Source organism: Entelurus aequoreus, linkage group LG08 (genome assembly GCF_033978785.1).
Source record: "Entelurus aequoreus isolate RoL-2023_Sb linkage group LG08, RoL_Eaeq_v1.1, whole genome shotgun sequence".
Classification (NCBI taxonomy): Eukaryota; Metazoa; Chordata; class Actinopteri; order Syngnathiformes; family Syngnathidae; genus Entelurus; species Entelurus aequoreus.
In genome coordinates this window covers 55,279,563-55,302,744 of record NC_084738.1, presented here as the reverse complement: position 1 = coordinate 55,302,744, position 23,182 = coordinate 55,279,563, and the positions used below count along the sequence as shown (strand labels likewise).

General features: G+C 37.3%; 1 protein-coding gene across 2 annotated transcripts in view; it reads left to right on the top strand.

Annotated features, from left to right (window-relative positions):
- LOC133656056 (collagen alpha-1(XXVII) chain A-like) overlaps nt 1-23,182 on the top strand; it is a 131,688-nt gene that overhangs the window by 101,811 nt on the left and 6,695 nt on the right. For both annotated transcript variants that reach the window (XM_062056844.1, XM_062056843.1), the window contains 16 exons: nt 4,176-4,229; nt 4,461-4,514; nt 4,602-4,655; nt 8,131-8,184; nt 8,281-8,388; nt 11,249-11,356; nt 16,596-16,703; nt 18,076-18,129; nt 18,216-18,278; nt 18,356-18,409; nt 18,484-18,519; nt 18,613-18,630; nt 18,713-18,748; nt 19,674-19,700; nt 19,777-19,827; nt 19,906-20,083. In XM_062056844.1, the coding sequence (XP_061912828.1) occupies nt 4,176-4,229; nt 4,461-4,514; nt 4,602-4,655; nt 8,131-8,184; nt 8,281-8,388; nt 11,249-11,356; nt 16,596-16,703; nt 18,076-18,129; nt 18,216-18,278; nt 18,356-18,409; nt 18,484-18,519; nt 18,613-18,630; nt 18,713-18,748; nt 19,674-19,700; nt 19,777-19,827; nt 19,906-20,083 (1,057 nt within the window). The remainder of the gene's footprint in view (nt 1-4,175; nt 4,230-4,460; nt 4,515-4,601; nt 4,656-8,130; nt 8,185-8,280; nt 8,389-11,248; nt 11,357-16,595; nt 16,704-18,075; nt 18,130-18,215; nt 18,279-18,355; nt 18,410-18,483; nt 18,520-18,612; nt 18,631-18,712; nt 18,749-19,673; nt 19,701-19,776; nt 19,828-19,905; nt 20,084-23,182) is intronic.

The following is a 23,182-nucleotide window of genomic DNA, read 5'->3' as shown; positions in this document are numbered from 1 at the left end:
CAGAGGAACTGGCACACAAATTCTACATTTTGCAAACATACCATTTTGGTCTCATGGTCTTTCCGCCTTCCTAGGAAGCTGCTGGTCCTGAGAAGTGCTGATCTTGTGACTGAAGACGATAAACCTGTTTTCTTAAAATAGGTGCCGTTGTTTGACCTAATCTTTTTGGGAAAACCATGTCGGGATATTAGATCATTCACAAAACATATAATTACTGAATTGGCACCCTCCTTTGAGGTTGGGGTTGCTTCCGCCAACCACTGCAATTGTCAATCTAAATCATTACGTTCCTTTATCCTTGTACCGGATTGATCATATCGATTAAATAAACCCTCAACACGCTCAAACTTGACCCAATCCAAACTCACCTCCCCCCTCTGTCCCTCTCACAGGGACAGTGTTAGTCGTAGTAATAGTAATAGTAATAGTAGTAGTAGTAGTAGTAGTAGTTTCAGAAACATCCAAGAAAAAGAAAAGGCAGCTGATAGTCAAGTGCAGCAAGAACAGAGGCGGAGGACAGGTCATGTTTGAGGTCACTGTTCGCTTTTGCAATAGTACTTTGATATTTTACAACACCTAGTGAATTATTGTGGCCTCAATAATTCACTAGGTGTTGTTCCGGCATTTGCAATGAATGTAGTTACCAATTGATTTTGAACACACAACTGAATTTCGTATGAGTCCATGTTCGATTAGTGCTCGTATAGATGGCTCGGTGGTGCCTCAGGCTGGTGGCCTGCCGACACCTCGTTGGGCTTTTGGCTGCCTTGGTGAAGAAAGAGATCCACTCAAACAGTCTGTCTCTGTCTCTTCTTGGGGTGTGGTTCAGTCAGTGACAAGACAGGTGAAAACTAATGGGTGACCATGGAAACCAAACCAAACAAGGAAGTGCAACCAGGAACTAAAAAGAGTCCAAAAAACAAACACATGGCCAAAACAAAAACATGAACAGACATGACGCATGACCAAAACAAAAACATGAACAGACATGACAATAACAATGCTTTAAATATCCCTACTACTTTATGGAGCATAAAAAAACATACCTGCAGTAAACTATCTCGGCTTTTACATTTGAGATTTGTTTTGCATCTTCCTATTAACATCTGAACAGTTCCAGTTATGATAACACACTGGTTTAATTTAAAAAAAGACACAATCAGGACATCTGTGTGAATTTGCACTTGTGTTGCAAACACAAACTAGACTAGCTTGCCTTTAGGTAAACTTAGTTGCATGCAATGATGCTTAAATTCTTATGGTTGCTAGGTTAGCTAAACTAAAAACCAAATACAGTCATCTTCTGTGGCTAATAGCAACATATTAGCAAGAGGCTAATTAATAGCCTATTCTGTCACTCATAGAAATCTGCATACCTTTATCTTGTGCCCGTTTCTCATCTTCTTTTTCTAAAATGGGCACCTGATGGCGTTTTTGGTCTTTTACTTTGAGTTGAGTTGAGTTGAGTTTGAGTTTATTTCGAACATGCAAGCATACAACATGATACATCACAATTTCCAGTTTCTCTTTTCAACATGTTCGAAAAGGAGTAGGAAGAAGCAGAGCTTATTTAATCCTACCTCTTTTCTTTTACATAACAGTTGCTAAAACTTTTGTTCACTTCCTGTTCTCAATTTATTCACAATATACTCCATAAGTAATCACAATAAAAATAAATAAATAAATAATAATTAGTGAAGTAAGTTACATTTCATATGATGAGATAAGTAAGATTATTATGAGAGTGAAAGAATGGATGAATGAAATAAATTCAGAATGTTTATCATGGTTCTTCTTCTTTGCACTTTGTAAACACTTTAAGTTTGAAGAGTTTCTTGAAGTGGATCATATTAGTACATTGTTTGATTGCTTTGCTTAATCCATTCCATAATTTAATTCCACATACTGATATACTGAAGGTCTTAAGTGTTGTACGTGCATACAAATGTTTTAAATTACATTTCTCTCTAAGATTATATTTCTCTTTGATCCATGATGAAGATAAAGACTCAACATCATTAACTTTTTCATGACCTTTTGCCAACACCATCCATTCGCCCGTCAATTAACCGGAGTCACATAGATCAGCGGTCCCCAACCACCGGTCCGTGGACCGGTGCCGGTCCGTGACGCATTTGCTACCGGGCCGCAGAGAAGCATTAAATAATTTATAAAGGACTGCATTTTCTCCGACTTAACTTTGGCCTGTCCCACTAGACACACCAATAAGCTTGTTTATTATAGATGTACAATAAAACTCCTCATAGGAAGCTGTTATATTTGTTATAGCTTTGTGATATCATACAATGCACATTAATGAACATATCAAATATAAATGTGACAGATTGTAGCCAGAGGCTGATTCCCATCTGCATCTCATTGCAAAGAAACAAGCCCAAGGCTCCCACTAATTCAGCGTTATAGTGAGTTGTTTTTTTGCTGTATTTATCTGGCACAAGTGCAAAACAAGTTGGAGACCACTGATGTAAATGACTGCACAGACTTTTTTCCCCCATTTTTTACATAACCCAATTAATTACATGTAGGATTATGGGTCTATTTTCATTTTAGGAATGAAACACAATTTATTGTGAAGCAGTTTGTGTTGCGTGGCCTTGGCCTGTGATCAGTCTATTCCTCACTCCTCCCTCCGCCATGTCAAACCTCTGCAGTCACAGGTTGATCCCCCACCTTTGTCCCCCTTTCCACTTTTGACACACACAACTTGTATCACTCCTCGCATCAAGTTGAGGCGTCACTAGCCGTTTTTATACAGAACACTAAGCTGCCAATTTGCCCGTCCTTTTTGCAGTTCGGTCATTGTTTTTATACACAGGGCGGCAAATTGGGATTCTGTTTTGGTCTGCCGATTTTCCGCCTCCCGAGGGTACACTTATTTCTGCCTCGAGTTCTATATAAAACTGAGGCAGAAATGTGTTGCCTGGTGGGTGAGATGGGCGGAGGTGCAGCATCAGAGGCAAATTTAGGAAAAGGAGGAATAATATGCCTCCGTTTTAGAAAGACAAACCGCCAAGTTGCCGCCCTTACCTTGGAGAAAATGTGCCGCCATTTATAGAAAAGAGCGACAGTAGTCTAGAACAGGGTTTTTCAACCACAGTGCCCTGAAATATTGTCTCAATGTCAACTAATTGTCCTAAAAAAATATTTTTGGCAAACCAATAATTATAATCTACAAAAATGTGCTGTTTTTGAGTGTCTGTGCTGTCTAGACATCGGCAGAGTAACCATGTAACACTCTTCCATATCAGTAGGTGGCAGCAGGTAGCTAATTGCCTACTTTGAGCCATTTGAAGTCATATTGAACAATTGCATCAGGTATTTGATGAGAACGACTTTATATTGTCAATATAGACTACTGAGTTTCATGTTTTAACATTTTTAGCTGGTGGTGTGCCTCAGGATTTTTTCAATGGAAAAAAAAAGGTTGAAAAACACTGGTTGAGAAAACTAGCAAATTTTGTTTAGAATTTTTTTTTTTTTTGTGCATGCACTCTCGCATCTATTGCCCACATTACCCATAGCAAAAACCGGCCCTGGTTATTTGCATGCATGACTACTAGGGGTGTAAAATCGATTTTCAAATGAATCGTGATTCTTATTCGTAACGATTCTTAATCGAAAAAAATATTTTTAAAATGTTTTTTATTTTTTATTTTTAAGTTGTCCTGTCCAGCTACTCAGGCAAATCACCTTGTAGATGTAAATGTCCATATCTGCTGTACAGATATACTTCAGAAAAGAGAAGTCTTGGATACTTTTCTTATTGCCTTATTAGTATTTGACTTTATTAAATGTTTGGGTAGAATATCATTAACAAAACCAGTTTTATTTTAAGTAATATAGAAATGTATTACATCTGTTTATGCAGGAATGTAGTTAATCATAGAACTGGCACTCAATGTTTTTAAAATGTATGGATTTTGAATCGAGAGTCATTTTGAATCGAGAATCGATTCTGAATTGAATCGTTACCCTCAAGAATCAAATCGAATCGTGCGGTGCTCAAAGATTCACAGCCCTAATGACTACTAATAATCGATATCGGTATCGGCCCTGAAAAAACTATATAGGTCAATCTCAACTCTTTATGACTGCTGTGTTAAATTTGAAATCAATTGTGGTTCACTTAAATACAATATGTGTTGTCCTATCAGGGTCCTCCAGGCGACAGAGGAGAGAGAGGGGAACCAGGCGACCCAGGATACAAAGTAAGAACCCACCCTCCGCATCATGGAGAGCTTTATTGCGCCAATTTTGTTCTACAGTCAGCAAACAAGCTAAAACAAGGAGAAATAACACAGAGAAATAGCCTTTAGAAGCAAAAAATAGTGGCTAGATGTCATCCAATGATTACAGGGCGTTGTGTAGGAAACTGAAAGAAGCCTATTGGTCGTGCATGATGACTATTCCTCTAAAGTGAAAGTGATGTCATGTGACAGGGTCAAGTGGGTTTAGATGGTGAAAGAGGAAGACCTGGAGCTCTTGGACTTCTTGTGAGTCTGTACTCGTCACTTCACGATCTGTCAGCTCATTGTCAAGTCCAGAAAAATGCTTTATTCAACATATTGTTTTTGCTGTAGGGACACCCTGGACCTCGAGGAATTCAAGGACTCAAAGGGGCCAAAGGAGACCTAGTAAGGTTTTTAGCTGATAGCGTTGATGTTTTTTTCTTTTACAGTCATCCCTCGTTTGTCGCGGTTAATTAGAACCGGACATGACCGCGGTGACAACATTTCTGGCTAGTACGATTATTAATCAATCAAATATTTTCATTGAAAAAAATTCATAACGTTCTAAATATATTTTTTAAACATAATTAGCGCCTTCTAACCATTAAATGACACCCTATAATCACCTTTACCCTCATTTCACCAAATATAGTAGCCTTGAGCGCCTTCTACTGTAGATTACTTTACTCCCTGGTAGCCCATTTGATCCTGCAAGCCACAACGTGAAAATACTTAGTCACATCCTGGGTAATTCCTCTAAATCAGTACTGGGCTTCCATTTGCTGAAACCACAAGCATAGGTTGCAAAATCTGAGTCAATTTTACAGTCGCAGCTACATTCATTAGCTGTGATGTTAGCATTCCGTGTTAGCATTGCGTGTCTGCATTCCACATCGCTTGAGACAAATTTGTGTTATTGATGTCAAAGAGGAAGTGCATCAAAAGATTTAATCTGTTTTTTGGCCGCACAGCTGCTGATAAGCCGATAGTTTGTAGTAGCCTTGTCAGCCTGAAGTGCTGCGCTGACTCCGATGCTACGTCTTTTGAAATAGCTTGCGTTAAAGTCTCACTAATGTGGAGATGTGTTATTGATGAGGCAGGAGTTGAAAATGAAGTCCATCAAAAATTTGGTGAATTTGAGATTGTTGTTAGCATTGATCACCCTTAACCTAAAACCCGAAAAAGGAACCCCTAATTGGTGAATATCTTTATCGATCACCACAACATAATAATAGAAAATAAGACAAATACTGACTGGACTGTACTAAATCCATCATCCATTTTCTATACCACGTATCCTCATTAGGGTCACTGGTAAACTAGGGCCTATTCTTAGCTGATTTCGGGTGAGAGGCGAGGTACACCATGGACTGGTTGCCAGCCAATCACAGGGCACTGTATGTATATAAATATATGTATATTGTATATGTAAATAAATATATTGTATGTATATACACTACCGTTCAAAAGTTTGGGGTCACCCAAACAATTTTGTGGAATAGCCTTCATTTCTAAGAACAAGAATAGACTGTCGAGTTTCAGATGAAAGTTATCTTTTTCTGGCCATTTTGAGCGTTTAATTGACCCCACAAATGTGATGCTCCAGAAACTCAATCTGCTCAAAGGAAGGTCAGTTTTGTAGCTTCTGTAACGAGCTAAACTGTTTTCAGATGTGTGAACATGATTGCACAAGGGTTTTCTAATCATCAATTAGCCTTCTGAGCCAATGAGCAAACACATTGTACCATTAGAACACTGGAGTGATAGTTTCTGGAAATGGGCCTCTATACACCTACGTAGATATTGCACCAAAAACCAGACATTAGCAGCTAGAATAGTCATTTAACACATTAGCAATGTATAGAGTGTATTTCTTTAAAGTTAAGACTAGTTTAAAGTTATCTTCATTGAAAAGTACAGTGCTTTTCCTTCAAAAATAAGGACATTTCATTGTGACCCCAAACTTTTGAACGGTAGTGTATATGTATATACAGTGAGGCAAAAAAGTATTTAGTCAGCCACCCATTGGTGGCTGACTAAATACTTTTTTGCCCCACTGTATATATATATAGGCTCCAGCACCCCCCGTGACCCCTGAAAGGGACAAGCGGTAAAAAAAAAAGAATGTATATGTACTGTATATGTATGTGTATATATATGTATGTACTGTATATATACATACGTATATGTGTATATCAGTGACGTGCTGTTAGGTTCATGACTGGTGAGGGACTAACTTCATCACAGTCAGATTTACAAACATATGAACCCTAAAGAGTATCTTATTCACCATTTGATTGGCAGCAGTTAACGGGTTATGTTTAAAAGCTCATACCAGCATTCTTCCCTGCTTGGCACTCAGCATCAAGGCCCTGCCTCACCTGCCTCTAGTGACTGCGCGTCACTGGTGTATATGTATATATGTGTTCTAATCTTAAAATGTTTTTCCATATGTATACCGTATACATATGTACTTACATATACAAAAAAAATAATATATATATATATATATATATATATATATATATATATATATATATATATATATATATATATATATATATATATATATATATATATATATATGTGTGTATTTGTGTATATATATACTGTATATATATATATGTTGTTATCTTAAAATAATTTTCCGTATATATATATACAAACCCCTTTTCCATATGAGTTGGGAAATTGTGTTAGATGTAAATATAAACGGAATACAATGATTTGCAAATCATTTTCAACCCATATTCAGTTGAATATGCTACAAAGACAACATATTTGATGTTCAAACTGTGTAAAGGATATCACCACATGGGCTCAGGAACACTTCAGAAACCCACTGTCAGTAACTACAGTTGGTTGCTACATCTGTAAGTGCAAGTTAAAACTCTCCTATGCAAGGCGAAAACCGTTTATGAACAACACCCAGAAACGCAGTCGGCTTCGCTGGGCCTGAGCTCATCTAAGATGGACTGATACAAAGTGGAAAAGTGTTCTGTGGTCTGACGAGTCCACATTTCAAATTGTTTTTGGAAACTGTGGACGTTGTGTCCTCCAAACCAAAGAGGAAAAGAACCATCCGGATTGTTATAGGCGCAAAGTTGAAAAGCCAGCATCTGTGATGGTATGGGGGTGTATTAGTGCCCAAGACATGGGTAACTTACACATCTGGGAAGGCGCCATTAATGCTGAAAGGTACATACAGGTTTTGGAGCAACATATGTTGCCATCCAAGCAACGTTACCATGGACGCCCCTGCTTATTTCAGCAAGACAATGCCAAGCCACGTGTTACATCAACGTGGCTTCATAGTAAAAGAGTGCAGGTACTAGACTGGCCTGCCTGTAGTCCAGACCTGTCTCCCATTGAAAATGTGTGGCGCATTATGAAGCCTAAAATACCACAACGGAGACCCCCGGACTGTTGAACAACTTAAGCTGTACATCAAGCAAGAATGGGAAAGAATTCCACCTGAGAAGCTTAAAAAATGTGTCTCCTCAGTTCCCAAACGTCTACTGAGTGTTGTTAAAAGGAAAGGCCATGTAACACTGTGGTGAACATGCCCTTTCCCAACTACTTTGGCACGTGTTGCAGCCATGAAATTCTAAGTTAATTATTATTTGCAAAAAAAAAAAAACGTTTATGAGTTTGAACATCAAATATATTGTCTTTGTAGTGCATTCAATTGAATATGGGTTGAAAAGGATTTGCAAATCATTGTATTCCGTTTATATTTACATCTAACACAATTTCCCAACTCATATGGAAATGGGGTTTGTATATATGTATATATATATATATATATATATATATATATATATATATATATATATATGTATGTATGTTCTTATCTCAAAATAATGTTCTTCCTGTTCAGGGTCAAAAAGGCAAAAAGGGTCTTGTAGGACCAAAGGGAGCCAGAGGAACGGAGGTGAGTTGGAGCAACATATTGAGAAATAATTTCAAAACAATAAAATTACTTTGTTTGTTACAATTTAGACGTAAAAACAAACTCTTCTCTTGTCAGGGGACTGGCGGCACTTCTGGTCCAAGAGGTGTGGTGGGTCGAGAAGGGCAGGAGGGTTTGCCCGGGATGGACGGAACGCCAGGAAAGGATGGAAGTAAAGGCATGCCGGTAAGACAAAATCAGTCATTCACAATTTATTTGTATAGCCCTTAATCACAAGTGCCTGAAAAAGGGCTTCACAAAATACGACGACATCCCCTGATCTGACCCACATCCAAGCAAGGAAAAACTCTGAAAGCCCGAGATAAAGTGAAAACACTTGATCTCGGAATACCATTGTGGTCACCTCAGATATGTGTTTGGCAGAATTTGTGAGGCATAAAGTTTGTATTCTCTGCACTTTTTCCTTGGAACAGAAGTCGGGCAAACACACACTAAGGAAACTGTACAAAATGAATTTCACAATTGAACCACTCATTTGTATTAAATATAAAATAGAATAGAATAGAATACAATAGAAAGTACTTTATTGATCCCTGGGGGAAATTCAGCACCACAGTTCGCTCACAATAGACAATAAACACTTGGGTATTTTTTACATGTGAAAAATATAAATACACTATTATACAGCATTATTCACATGTGAATAATATAAATACAGTCTATTATACAGCATTATTCACATGTGAATAATATAACTACAGTCTATTATACAACATTATTCACATGTGAATATACATGGAGCATAATAATTTTCAATGCATCTGGCGGCTCCATGTATACAAGCTATACGCCTAGCACACAGGTGTCAAACTCAAGGCCGCGGGGCCAGATCTGGCCCGCCATATCATTTTATGTGGCCCTCAGAAGCCTAGAAATAATGTGTCAATAAAGTTCTTGCATTCTGACGGAAAAAAATACATGTTTTGCGTGCAATTGCATATATTTTCAACTTTAATAGTATCTAATAATGCAACAGATATTATCATACATTTCAAACTTTTTTTTTTCAGTTGGACTCATGATTTCACAGCAAGCCATTCATCAAATTGTACACTGTAAAAATGACAATTATATTAAAAAATTACAATTACATTAAAAAAAACTGGTAGCTCAGCCGACAGAATTTTACTGTTCAAAAAGAATGTGGTATCGTTTTTCATAACGTAAATTTTACAATAGAATTCTGGCAACTGAGCTGCCAGGTTTTTTTCTGTAAAATGTAAAAAATTTTAGTAAATACAAAAAAAAGTAATATATAAACATTTTTTTTAAATTGCGCAACCAGCCCCCTAAAGGGCCACCAAAAGATATCTGTTTCTCAACTGTGGTTCGTATGGGCGGCAGCAGTACTCAGTTGTAATACACTTTTCGACCACTTGTAGCAGTAATGATATTATCAAACAAACAGAAAAAATCTGGCGCTAAAGTCATAGAGAAGTTTCTTGGGTGCAAAAAGTATGACTAAAGTGATCAAGCTGTATTTTCATTTGCACTTTAATTATATTGACAGTTTATTTAAACAAATATACTATTATTATTTATTGTTATTTAATTATAATTAGCCTCTTTTTGTGCAGTATTTTGATTAGTATTTATTTTGTAATCAGCCTGCTAAACCTTGATAATAATCTTGGGACACATGGTTTCATATCATTTGACAAGGTGTATCCTGTTAAACTCTAAGAAGGTTAAATATAATTATTTAGTTTTTATTTAGATAAAAAAAACAACTGTCGTCAAAATTTTGCTGTTAAAAAATGATGTACGATTTTTCCTTTTACAGCGATATGCTATAAAAATAAAAATAACATTTTACAATAAAATTCTGGCAGCTAAGCTGGCAGTATTTGAATGTACGATCGATTTAAAAAAATCTGTAAACATTACAATTATTTTAATACATATAAACATTAAAGAAGTTAGAAATAAAAATAAACACATTTTTTAAACATTTTAAAATGTTTTAAAACATTTTTAACATTTTAAAACATCTCCAAACCTTTTTTATATCGCTAAACATTTTTAAACATTACAAACATTTTGAAACATGTAAAACATTTCGAAAAATGTCAAACATGTTAAATATTTCTAACATTTAAAAACATTTTAAACTTTAAAAAATAAATTTAACATTGTAAAATATTTTCAATATTTTAAACATTTTAAGACATTTCAAACATTTTAAAACATCTCTAAACATTTTAAAGGTTTTCAACATTTTTGAAATATTTTAACCATTCTAAAACATTTTAAACAGTTTTTAAAAAAACACTAGAAAAGATATTGCTAAAAGACGATACAATTTCGTCAGCTGAGCTAGCAGTATTTTACTGTACAATCGATAAAATAAAATCTGTAAACATTACATTTTTTTAATACATATAAACATTAAAATTAAAATTATTTTTCAACATTTCCAACATTTTAAACGTTTTAAAACATTTAAAACTTTTCAGCATTTTGAGCATTTCAAACATTTTTAAATGTTTTAAAAGATTTTTAATATTTCCAAACATTTTACACATCGCTTAACATTTTAAAACATTTTTAAACATCACAAACATTTAAAAATATTTTAAACATTTTGAAACATTTAAAACATTTTGAAAAATGTCCAACATTTTGAATATTTCTAACATTTAAAAACATTTTCAACTTTTTAAAACATTTATAACATTATGAAATATTTTCAACATTTTAAGACATTTCAAACATTTTAAAACATCTCTAAATGTTTTAAAAATGTTGAAATATTTTAACCATTTTAAAACATTCTAAAACATTTTTTTAAAAAACAATAGAAATATATGGCTAAAAATAAATATATATAGTAAATTCAAATAATAAAAAAAGGCATCGGCAACTGTGTAGTAATATTATGAAACAAATCCTTATATATTTATATTCATAAATATTCACAATTACAAGTGACCCTCTGAGGGCATAACTCACCTTAATGAAAACGAGTTTGACGCCCCTGACCTAGTAGCTCTTTTCTTATCTAACTGATTCATTGCACATCCAGGGAGAGCATGGAGACGACGGAGACTTTGGCGTCCCTGGCAAAGCTGGCGGTCGTGGAAAGCCGGGTGTTCCAGGACTTCCAGGAGACCAAGGTGTCTATGGACCAAAGGTAAGATCCACTTACTATAATGTCAGATGCTTGTGTAAGCACACATATTACAGTTTTTTCTAATTGCTTAGACACTAAATTTTACATTTTCACACAGTTAACAAAGTCTACACACAGTAAACAAAACCACTGTGCAGATTTGCCTAATATTAGGCATAGATTCTGCCTCACAGTTTTTGCGAAATATTACACACAATGCTTTACACACACCTTCCCATCTTGTACACATATAAGGATTGTGATACACACATCTTCACATCTTGCACACAGATAACGATTGTGATACACCCATTTTCCCACTTTACACACACTAGGATTGGGATACACACATCTTTATCTCCAGATTTTTTTTCAAACCTTGCTGTGGCCTAAGTCTGCACATGTAGCCTATACTCTATGTCAGGGGTGCTCATTACGTCGATCGGGAGCTACCGGTCGATCACGGAGGGTGTGTCAGTCGATCGCCAGCCAGGCATTAAAAAAAAAGTCCTAAAAATGAGCGATCATAAATCTTCACTATGACGTCACTTTCGTCACTTGATTGACATTCACGGCACCCGAGAGTCTTCTGAGATGACGCTGGCTGCTGCCAGCTCATTATTAAGAAAAAATTACAGACAGGAAGGCGAGAAACACTTTTTATTTCAATAGACTCTTGCACCGTACCTGTCGTCAAAACTCCAAAGGCCGACTGCACAGTTGCACAATAAAAGCGCTGCTCCATCCTGCCTGCACTAACAAAATAAGAGTCTCAGAAAGCTGGCGTGCACAAGCTAGCAAGCTACGGAGTTTGCCGCCAATTTATTTCTTGTAAAGTGTATACAAAGGAGTACGGAAGCTGGACAAATAAGATGCCAAAAACCAACCACTTTCATGTGGTGTTGGACAGAAAGGAGGACTTTTTTCTCCTCCATTTGAAAATGCGGACGTTATCAGCACCACTGTCTGATTCCTATCAAAGCAAGTCATCAGAATCAGGTAATACACCAACTTATATTCTTGTCTTCATGAAAGAAAGGAATCTATATGTGTTAAACATGCTTGCATTATCTTTAAACACCTTTAACTTGTTAACAATATTAACTATATGTGTTAAACATGCTTGTATTATCTTTAAACACCTTTAACTTGTTAACCATATTAACTGTATGTGTTAAACATGCTTGTATTATCTTTAAACACCTTTAATTTATTAACAATATTAACTATATGTGTTAAACATGCTTGTATTATCATTAAACACCTTTAAATTGTTAACAATATTAACTATATATGTTAAACATGCTTGCATTATCTTTAAACACCTTTAACTTGTTAACAATATTAACTATATGTATTAAACATTCTTGTATTATCATTAAACACCTTTAATTTATTAACAATATTAACTATATGTGTTAAACATGCTTGTATTGTCTTTAAACACCTTTAACTTGTTAACAATATTAACTATATGTGTTAAACATGCTTGTATTATCTTTAAACACCTTTAACTTGTTAACAATATCAACTATATGTATTAAACATTCTTGTATTATCATTAAACACCTTTAATTTATTAACAATATTAACTATATGTGTTAAACATGCTTGTATTGTCTTTAAACACCTTTAACTTGTTAACAATATTAACTATATGTGTTAAACATGCTTGTATTATCTTTAAACACCTTTAACTTGTTAACAATATCAACTATATGTATTAAACATTCTTGTATTATCATTAAACACCTTTAATTTATTAACAATATTAACTATATGTGTTAAACATGCTTGCATTATCATTAAACATCTTTAACTTAACAAAAACATATATTTCATAAATAAGTAAATATAAATTATATATATGAATGAGGTAGATCCCCGCGACTTGATCAATTGAAAAGTAGCTCGCCTGCAGAAAAAGTATGGGCACCCCTGTTCTATGCAGTAATTTTTATTTATCTCCAGATTTTTTTTCAAACCTTTTTATTTGTCTCAGATTTTAAGTTGTACTGCATGTCATTGTTGACTACTGTGATATGTTACTTTAACTGACTGTGGTAAAAATAAATATCTGCAGTTTGCAACATCATTGTTGAGCAGTTTTTGAAAAGACTACAGGATATTTTTACTTTCTCTTTACGTCCTTACGTATAAGCCCACTTCAAAGTAAATAATGACGATTGCTGTTAATTTGTCAATATATTTTATCAAGTTACAGTAATCATTCATCACATATGCTAAAAGGGTCGGGCAAAATGCCCCAAATATGTGATTTCTAATAGTAAAATAGGGGTTTTTACAAATGTGATTTGTATTTATCACTGTTCTGGGTAACTCACTCCAATAGTGTCTTATCATTTGAAGTCTGTGTGAGTGAGATGACAATAAAACTGCATTTTTACAAATGCTTGCTTTATTTTGATGAATGGGCATATATTTTGACCGAAGTGTGTCATTTTGCAAATAATCTAGGAATTAAGAAAATTGAATGTGGTGTTTGGAAATGTAACGGCTACTCTTGCATTCAAAAAAGTTTCGAAAAAATAAAAATAAAGTAATGCAGAGTAGTCTTGAGGAGGAGGTGTTTGACTCACTAAATTCCTTATAAGCACTCGCGGAGATATGTCGAGATTTCAAATTATCATAATTTATTTTCACAAACAAAAAATATTCTCCGTGGTTGACTTTCAATATAATCAAAATAACTTATTTAGCATGGCTTCAAAATAAATTGTTTTAGCGGTAAACAAACTGTTCCACTCCTCACTCCTTCAACATGATAGACAGACAAAGGGCCCCCAGCTGTCCTGTCTTCTTAATTATAGGAGGAGGAAGTGGCTCACCAGTAGGAGCGTAAGCAGCTGAAAACAATCAGTCAATCACAATGAAATCTAAAACATCCAATAATTCATTAACATCATTCTTGACATTATTTGATTTCATTGTCAAACACTTAATAAATAAATAATATAGATAGGCTCCAACTGGCTCCAACATCCCGGCCCCTAATTGTGTGCTTTAGCAAAACAATTACATAAATAATAATATTCACAGGAGCCATAATAGAACAATATAATCCAAACAATTATGTTCTTCAAATTCAAAGTTAATTAAGTTACTTGAGTTACTCGTCAAGTCTCATCAAAGTCCATAGTCATATCTGAAGCGGTCATCGAGTTATCGAGTCTGGAGAACCGAAGCCCCCCTCAGTCCATCAAACTGCTTCCATTAGCAGGCAGAGTTCATCTATTGGTCGTTGAACCGTGTTGGTCTTGGTTTTAACCAAAACACTTCTCACAAAGCCTTTGGCATCTGGAAATGTCTTTACTTGTTCCATGGTCTTAAGTCCATGGCCTTGTTATGTGTTTCCTTGTTCCATGGTCTTGTTATATATTTCCTTGTTCCATGGTCCATGGTCTTGTTATATGTTTCCTTGTTCCATGGTCTTGTCCTTGGTGGAGTCCGTGATTTTTCTTTATCTTCGTAATGGTCTTTTTTTGGAAGAAGAAAAGGAGGAATGCCGATGTCTTTCTCTCTGAACGTATCCTGAGGTGTGACTGTCTTTATCCCGGAAAGGCAGTGGCAGAGGATCGTGACCATCTTTAAGAAAGACTGAACTTGAGGCGATCTCCATAGAACATTTATCCTCAACTGACATCTCATTTTTCTTCTCATATATGTTTTCAGAGAAATCCTGGTTATATTGTCTGATGAGGAGGTCCTTCAGCTCAATTACTGAGATTATGTTAGTTGACACTGCAATGGGCCCAGCATGTTCTGTAGCACTGCAACTGAGTGGTCCAGTTACTACCCATCCCATTATGGTTTGGACTGCATATGGTCCATTCTTTTGACTGTTTATTATATTCCACGGCTCCATTGCCAGAGGAACATCAGTCCCAATAAGAAGTTCAATGTCTGCTTCAATTTCTTTTAAGTCAATGCCACCAAGATATGGCCACCTCTTCAAGTCAGCCTTTGTGATGATGTTTTTCTTTGAGACAGGTATCTTGCTCTGTGTGTACACTTTCGGCAGGTCCAGTGATGTGAACCCTTCCAAGTCTCCAACCTCCAGTCCTCTGACCTCATAGGTCTTCGCAGGCTTTTCCTGTCCCATTGTTCGCAAAATAATTTCTGTTTTGCGTCCTTTCACATTCAGTCGGTCCATTAGATTTTCCGTGCAAAATGTTGCCGTGCTGCCTGGATCGAGGAAGGCATAGGTCTGAACATAGCTGTTCCCTTTTCCCGCCTTAACTCTGACTGGCACGATTGAAAGTGCACAGTCTTTCCCGGCCCCGGTTGCATCACCGGCTGAAACAAGAGCAATGCTTATAGGGGTTTCTTCTGTCTCAGCAGTGGGCTTTGCTTGAGCTTCCTGCCTTGGGCCTTTTTCATTTGGAATATGAAGTACAGTAGGATGTTTCATTTTGCAAACATGACACATTAATCTTCTTTTACAATTTTTGCTTAAATGACCTTTTAGTAGGCAACCAAAACAATATCCTTGCCTTCTTAAAAAGTCAACCTTTTTGTCATGTGACTGTGTTTTGAATTGTGAGCAGTCAATCAAAGCATGTTTGCCATGACAATATCCACATGAAGGGATGATACCACTGGGTGTGGTTTGAGCAGGTTGTTGTGGAACAGATGATTGTTTTACAGTGCATCCTGCTGGCTCTGTACTCACAGCTACTGAAGTAGCAAAGCTGCTTCTTCTTTGGCTGATTGGTTTTAGTTCACTTGTGCTTCTTGGGAGAGGCCTTTTTGTTGTTATTTGGTCTTGAATGTCTCCAAACAACGGATCCAAAAGCATCTTGGCATACTTTTCCACAAAATCCACAAAGTTGTTAAATCTGATTCTCCTGCCAGTTCTCTGTTGTGTCTCATAAGCTGTGCTTCTCCACCTTTCTCTGAGTTTGTAGGGTAGTTTGGATATAATTAGCCTTAGGTTCGATGGGATATCAAGTTCCTCCAAATACTGTAAATCTTGCATTACATTACAGCATCCTCTCAAATACATTGCATATGCATGCAGCATTTTCCCATCCTCAGCTTTAATCGCTGTCCAATTCAAGGCTTTTTCCAAGTAAGCTCCCGAAATAATATAGATAGGCTCCAACTGGCTCCAACAGGAAAAGTGTGTAAATCCTTTTGGAAAATAAAAACACGGTCAGTAAAATTGTGTGTAAGCATATGGAAAAAACTGTAACTCAACAATATAAACGAGTATTAAGGAATCCTTCGGTCTCCACAGGGTGACCGAGGTCTCAGAGGACAGAGTGGACCTCCAGGCAAAAGAGGCTTCCGAGGCGGGATGGGACTTCCAGGGTCGCAGGGAGATCGAGGACCGAAAGGACAACCTGTGAGTGTCTTTATTCAAGGCAAACATTCGCATACTGACAGACACTGGGAGGTATACCGTTAGGGATGGGTACCAAATTCACTAGTTTTTTATCACCGACTGAATCATAAAATCCATTGGTACCATGTTAAGGTACCTGAGTTGCGTGTGACGTCACGTCCAGTTGCAGACTCAGGGATATTCCATCCACCTTCTACTGCTTGTCCCTTTTGGGGTCGCAGGGGGTGCTGGAGCCTATCTCAGCTGCATTCGGGCGGAAGGCGGGGTACACCCTGGACAAGTCACCACCTCACCACAGGGCCAACACAGATAGACAGACAACATTCACACTCACACACTAGTGTTGCCAATCAACCTATCCCCGGGTGCATGTTTTTGGAGGTGGAAGGAAGCCGGAGTACCCGGAGGGAACCCACGCAGTCACGGGGAGAACATGCAAACTCAACACAGAAAGATCCCGAGAACTACTCAGGACCTTTGTATTGTGAGGCACATGCACTAACCACTGCTCCACCGTGCTGCCTGACTCAGGGATATTAAACGATAATAATGGTAACTGCACGAAAACTCCCAACGGGTAGTATTAGCGTTTTAAATTACAATTTTCTAAAAGCCGTGATTAATAACTGCACTTTGATAACTCATGGACTGACTGGCACTGGCTTGCTAGCTTAAATTCTAACATGAAAACAAGAAACATTAACATATTTCCCAATTAAGAAACAACATACCTCAATTTAAACTTGTATAAACACATTACTGTTTGAACAACTAAGATATTAAATTGTGTAATTTAACTTACAAGCCGTGCTTTTAGAACACAGAATGATTGATCCGAGAAATACACGATGGAGGCGGGGTTTTTTTTTTAAAGAGTAGGACAACCAAATATTGGAATGCCCACCAGAAATAATAAATAATAATAGATTGTATTTGTAAAGCAAGTGCTTTAGTACAAACCAATATTTAAGACAATAAAAGCTTAGCAATTTAAAATGTTGGTCACAATACTGAGATATAAATTACATTACATTACATCCCTAACACTAACACATCACTCCAGCAGCACTGAGAGCAGACTCATCCAAACTGCCTCTTAGTAATGTTACAATTTCCAATGCCAACAAAGCAATTGCCTCGGAAATTTAACTATAAAACAAGATATAACAACTAGACAGAAGTTATCATAATCAGCTCATTTTAAATGTTTTTAAAAAAAACCCACAAAAGTACCGAACATTGTTACCATTCCCAGGTAACAGGAATTGGTACCATATCGGTTCAAATGTGAAAGGTACCTATTCCTACATATTACATGAATACCAGTGCCAAGACTGATGTGGGACAGTAGTAATGCTGAATTGTCGTCCAGGGTGATGTTGGAGAATCTGGATTTCCGGGGATATTTGGTGTTTTTGGTCCAAAGGTAAGGTAGTGTTACTATGGGATGTCCATGTCGCCTCACTTTTATTAACCTACTTGTGTCTTAAATTACGAGTCTGCTGCTTTCAGGGACCTCCTGGAGACTTTGGTCCAAAAGGCATTCGAGGACCAAAGGGGCCCATAGGAAGCATGGCAAGAACCTTATTACTAATCTTAAACTGTTCAAGTCTTTTTTTTTCTTGTTCATCTCACTGCTTGTGTCCATTCAGGGTAGAGGAGGAGTCATAGGCCCTGCAGGAATAATTGGCCCCAATGGAAGAGCGGTATGTCCTACTCATTAAGACACTCTCAGTCTTCACTGTTGGTCCTCAGCTGACTGCTTTCTGTTTGTTTACAGGGTCCCAGAGGGGAGAAAGGCAACCGTGGAACTATGGTAATTATTCCCACTATCTTAATTACAAATCTTAATTGTGTGCGTGTGAAACATTCAACACTAAAAATGTGTGTTTTGTGTCTCCAAAAACAGGGAGTACAAGGACCTAGGGTATGTTTAGCATGATTGTGTCCTCTGTTTTCACATCTTTTAGCACATTAGCTCACCTGGCATGCCTGTTTCTCTTCTTTAGGGATCCCCCGGACTGCGTGGACGCCCTGGACCTCCAGTAAGATTTTTATTTACTAACTCAGTGTTTTTCAACCTTTTTTGAGCCAAGACACATTTTTTGCGTTGAAAAAATCCGGAGGCACACCACTCAATTGACAGTAAAAAGTTGTTGTCGCAATTGTTGGATATGACTTTAAACCATAACAAAGCATGCATCAATATAACTCTTGTCTCAAAGTAGGTGTACTGTCACCACCTGTCACATCACGCCGTGACTTATTTTGAGTTTTTTGCTGTTTTCCTGTGTGTAATGTTTTAGTTCTTGTCTTGCGCTTCTATTTTGGTGGCTTTTTCTCTTTTTGGGGTATTTTCCTGTAGCAGTTTCATGTCTTCCTTTGAGTGATATTTCCCGCATCTACTTTGTTTTAGCACTCAAGAATATTTCAGTTGTTTTTGTCCTTCTTTGTGGGGACATTGTTGATTGTCATGTCATGTTCGGTTGTACATTGTGGACGCCGTCTTTGCTCCACAGTAAGTCTTTGCTGTCGTCCAGCATTCTGTTTTAGTTTAGTTTTGCATAGCCTTCCTTAGCTTCAATGCCTTTTCTTATGGGCACTCACCTTTTGTTTATTTTTGGTTTAAGCATGAGACACAATTTTACCTGCACACTGCCTCCCACTGTTTCCGACATCTACAAAGCAATTAGCACCGGCTGCCACCTACTGATATGGAAGAGTATTACACGGTTACTCTGCCGAGCTCTAGACAACACAGACACTCAACAACAACACATATTTTGCTGACTATAATTACTGGTTTGAAAAAAATATTTTTAACCCAAATAGGTGAAATTACACAATCTCCCACGGCACACCAGACTGTATCTCACGGCACACTAGTGTGCCGCGGCACAGTGGTTGAAAAACACTGTACTAACTAAAAGAATGTGTGACTGTTATTTATCATCTTTTGCTTCCTTCTAGGGCCTCCCTCGTGTCCCTCCGTCTTTTGTAAGGCCTAAAAAAAAACGTAACGTTTAGTCCACAAGTAAGAGAACAAACCCTAAAGTTGTGTGTCTTCCTTCAGAAAGAGGATGGTCTTTTGTTTATGGATCCACACAGCCAGCTCAGGAGTGAGGTTGGTTTTGAACAAATCCTGGGTGTTTGTGTCTTCTTCCGAGCAGTAGCGAGGACTCACAAGGTGTATCTCCTCTAGTCTCCCAAGAATAAGCTGGTGATGGACCTGCCCATGCTGGACCAGGGCGCAGAGATCTTTAAGACCCTCCACTACCTCAGTAACCTGATCCATAGCCTGAAGAACCCACTGGGCACCAGGGACAACCCTGCCCGCATTTGCAGGGACCTGCGCAGCTGTGAACACAAGCTAAACGATGGTAAGCGGAATAAAAATTGGTGAGTCAAGTCAAATATCGATAGTATCGATACCAAAGTTAGTATCAGTATTGTACTGCTACTCAGTCTTTATATACCTCGATGTATTGTTTAAAAAACTCAAGGGATAAGTTGTTGGTCTTGGGGGGGCTTGTGGGCAAAAAAACAAAGAATTTGAATAAGAGCCAATTTCTTTTAATTATGTTGCACCAACCAATAAAATGGAATCATTTTATTATTTTGCTGACATTGCCTAATATTGTAGTATGTATGTGCAGTAAAACCCTGGTTTAATCGCTGGTAATTGGTTCCGACAACAAAACACAGTGAGCCGCATGGTCTTGCTATATCATCCGGGATGTTGAGTTGTGGTGAAAGTCAAGTAAAAATGAGATGGCAAATGGCGATACCAGTGTCCATATTCCACACGGTCGTAGTGAAACAAAACAAAAAACAACTACTGTAGTAAACAAAGTTACCACAGTGGGGACGAAAGGCCAGTCAGCGTGGTAAAGAGACCTTCATTTGAATATAACAACTCCACCTCTCAAAACCAAGCGTTTTTGAAGGAAGCCAAAAATGGGCTTGAAGATAAGTGTTTACTGCAAAATTTTGACCAAAGAACTATCATTACATGGACCACCTCTGTGTGTCGCCAAAGTATCCACAGCCTGTAGAAACGTATGTACGTCAGCCATGAAGTTGACGTGAAGCAGCGTACATTTCCACGTCAATGTTTCTCTTGATACATCAAATTTTTGCCCTAAAAAAAGTGGCAGGTTTTTGTGCGTACGCAAGCTTGTTACATGAGGTAGTAGGGTTGTCTCAATACCAATATTTTGGTACCGGTACTGGTACCAAAATGTATTTCGATACTTTTTGATACTTTTCTAAATAAAGGGGACCACAAAAAATAATTTTAACTAAAAATCTTACGGTATATTAAACATATGTTTTACTTATTGCAATCGAAGAACAATTGTGTCCTTAAATAAAATAGTGAACATACTAGACAACTTGTCTTTTAGTAGTAAGTAAGCAAACAAATGCTCTTAATTTGTGTGCTGACGTATGCAATAACATATTGTGTCACTTCTCATCTATTATTTGGTCAAAATGATAAAGGATAAGCTGTAAAAATGTTGTATTAATCTACCGTATTTTCCGCACTATAAAGCGCACCTAAAAACCTCAAATGTTCTCAAAAGCTGGCAGTGCGCCTTATAATCCGGTGCGCCTTATATATGGACCAATATTGAGCCACAACAGGTCTCGCAACTACAGGATGCATAACGTAACCCCAGCCTCTACTGTAGCGTCTATTCTATGCGCCTTATAACGTGGTGTGCCTTATAATGCGGTGCGCCTTATATATGAACAAAGTTTTAAAATAGGCCATTCATTGAAGGTGCGCCTTATAATCCGGTGCGCTTTATAGTGCGGAAAATACGGTATTTGTTCAATTACTGTTAATATCTGCTTATTTTCCGTTTTAACATGTTCTATCTACACTTCTGTTAAAATGTAATAATCACTTATTCTTCTGTTGTTTGATACTTTACATTAGTTTTGGATGATGCCACAAATTTAAGTATCGATCCGATACCAAGTAGTTACAGGATCATACATTGGTCATATTTAAAGTCCTCATGTGTCCAGAGACGTATTTCCTGAGTTTATGAATATAATATGATTTTTTTTTTTTTTTTTTTTTTTTTAAAAGAAAAAAGATTCTGCGACGATAAAAAATATTGATGTAATCATAGTAGTATTGACTAGATACGGTCTTGTACTTGGTATCATTACAGTGGATGTCAGGTGTAGATCCACCCATGGCATTTGTTTACATTGTGACGCAGGTGAGCTATCGTATCCTCCTACTGTGTGTAGTGAAGCATGTTTGGCTATTCCTCGTCCTGCAGGGATGATACTTGTAAAAAACTCACTTTATTTGTCGCCATGGAGGCGAGGATTAGTGATTTAGAAAAAGCTAAAACACTGCTGATTGCGGCTGGACATTATCCGCTAACAAGATAGCCATGTTTTAAAGCACCTCTTCCTGTGAGCGTTTCAGTGTTATAGCTTCACCTTTATCGTTAGTTTTTAAACCAAAATGTATCCATTCTGCCTTTTCTGTCTACACCATTACCGTCGATCGCTAGCTACCGGTCGATCGCCAACCAGGTATTAAAAAAATAGTCCTAAAAATTAGCGATCATCAATTTCCACTATGACATCACTTTAGTCACTTGATTGACATTCACGGCACCCGTGGCTCTTGTGAAATGACGCTGGTTGCAGCGAGCTCAGTATTAAGAAAAAAACGACTGTCAGGAAGGCGAGAAACACTTTTTATTTCAACAGACTCTCGCGCCGCGTACATGCCGTCAAAAACTTAAAAACCGACCGCATAGTTCCTGTCTTCACAATAAAAGCGCTGCTCCATCCTGTCTGCGCTAACAAAATAACAGCCTCAGAAAGCTACCGCACACAAGCTAGCAAGCTACAGAGTTTGCCGTCAATGTATTTCTTGTAAAGTGTATAAAAAGGAGTATGGAAGCTGGACATATAAGCTGCTAAAAAAAACAACCACTTTCATGTGGCGTTGGACAGAAAGGAAGACTTATTTTCACCTCCACAATGTAAATTCGAAAATGTGGAAGTTATCAGCAATACTGTGAAACCTGTCTGATTCCAGTCAATGCAAGTCATCAGATTAAGGTAATACACCAACTTATATTTGTGTCTTCATGAAAGAAAGGAATTTGCATGTTATGGTTATGATTTGAGTTTATTTCGAACATGATACATGTGTTAAACACGCTTGTATTTTTATTAGACAGCTTGAACATCCATCCATCCATTTTCCACCACTTATTCCCTTCGGGGTCTCGGGGGGCGCTGGAGCCTATCTCAGCTACAGTCGGGCGGAAGGCGGCGTACACCCTGGACAAGTCGCCACCTCATCACAGGGCCAACACAGATAGACAGATCACATTCACACACTAGGGCCAATTTAGTGTTGCCAATCAACCTATCCCCAGGTGCATGTTTTTGGAGCATGCAAGCAGCTTGAACATGTCAACAAAAAATGTCTATTT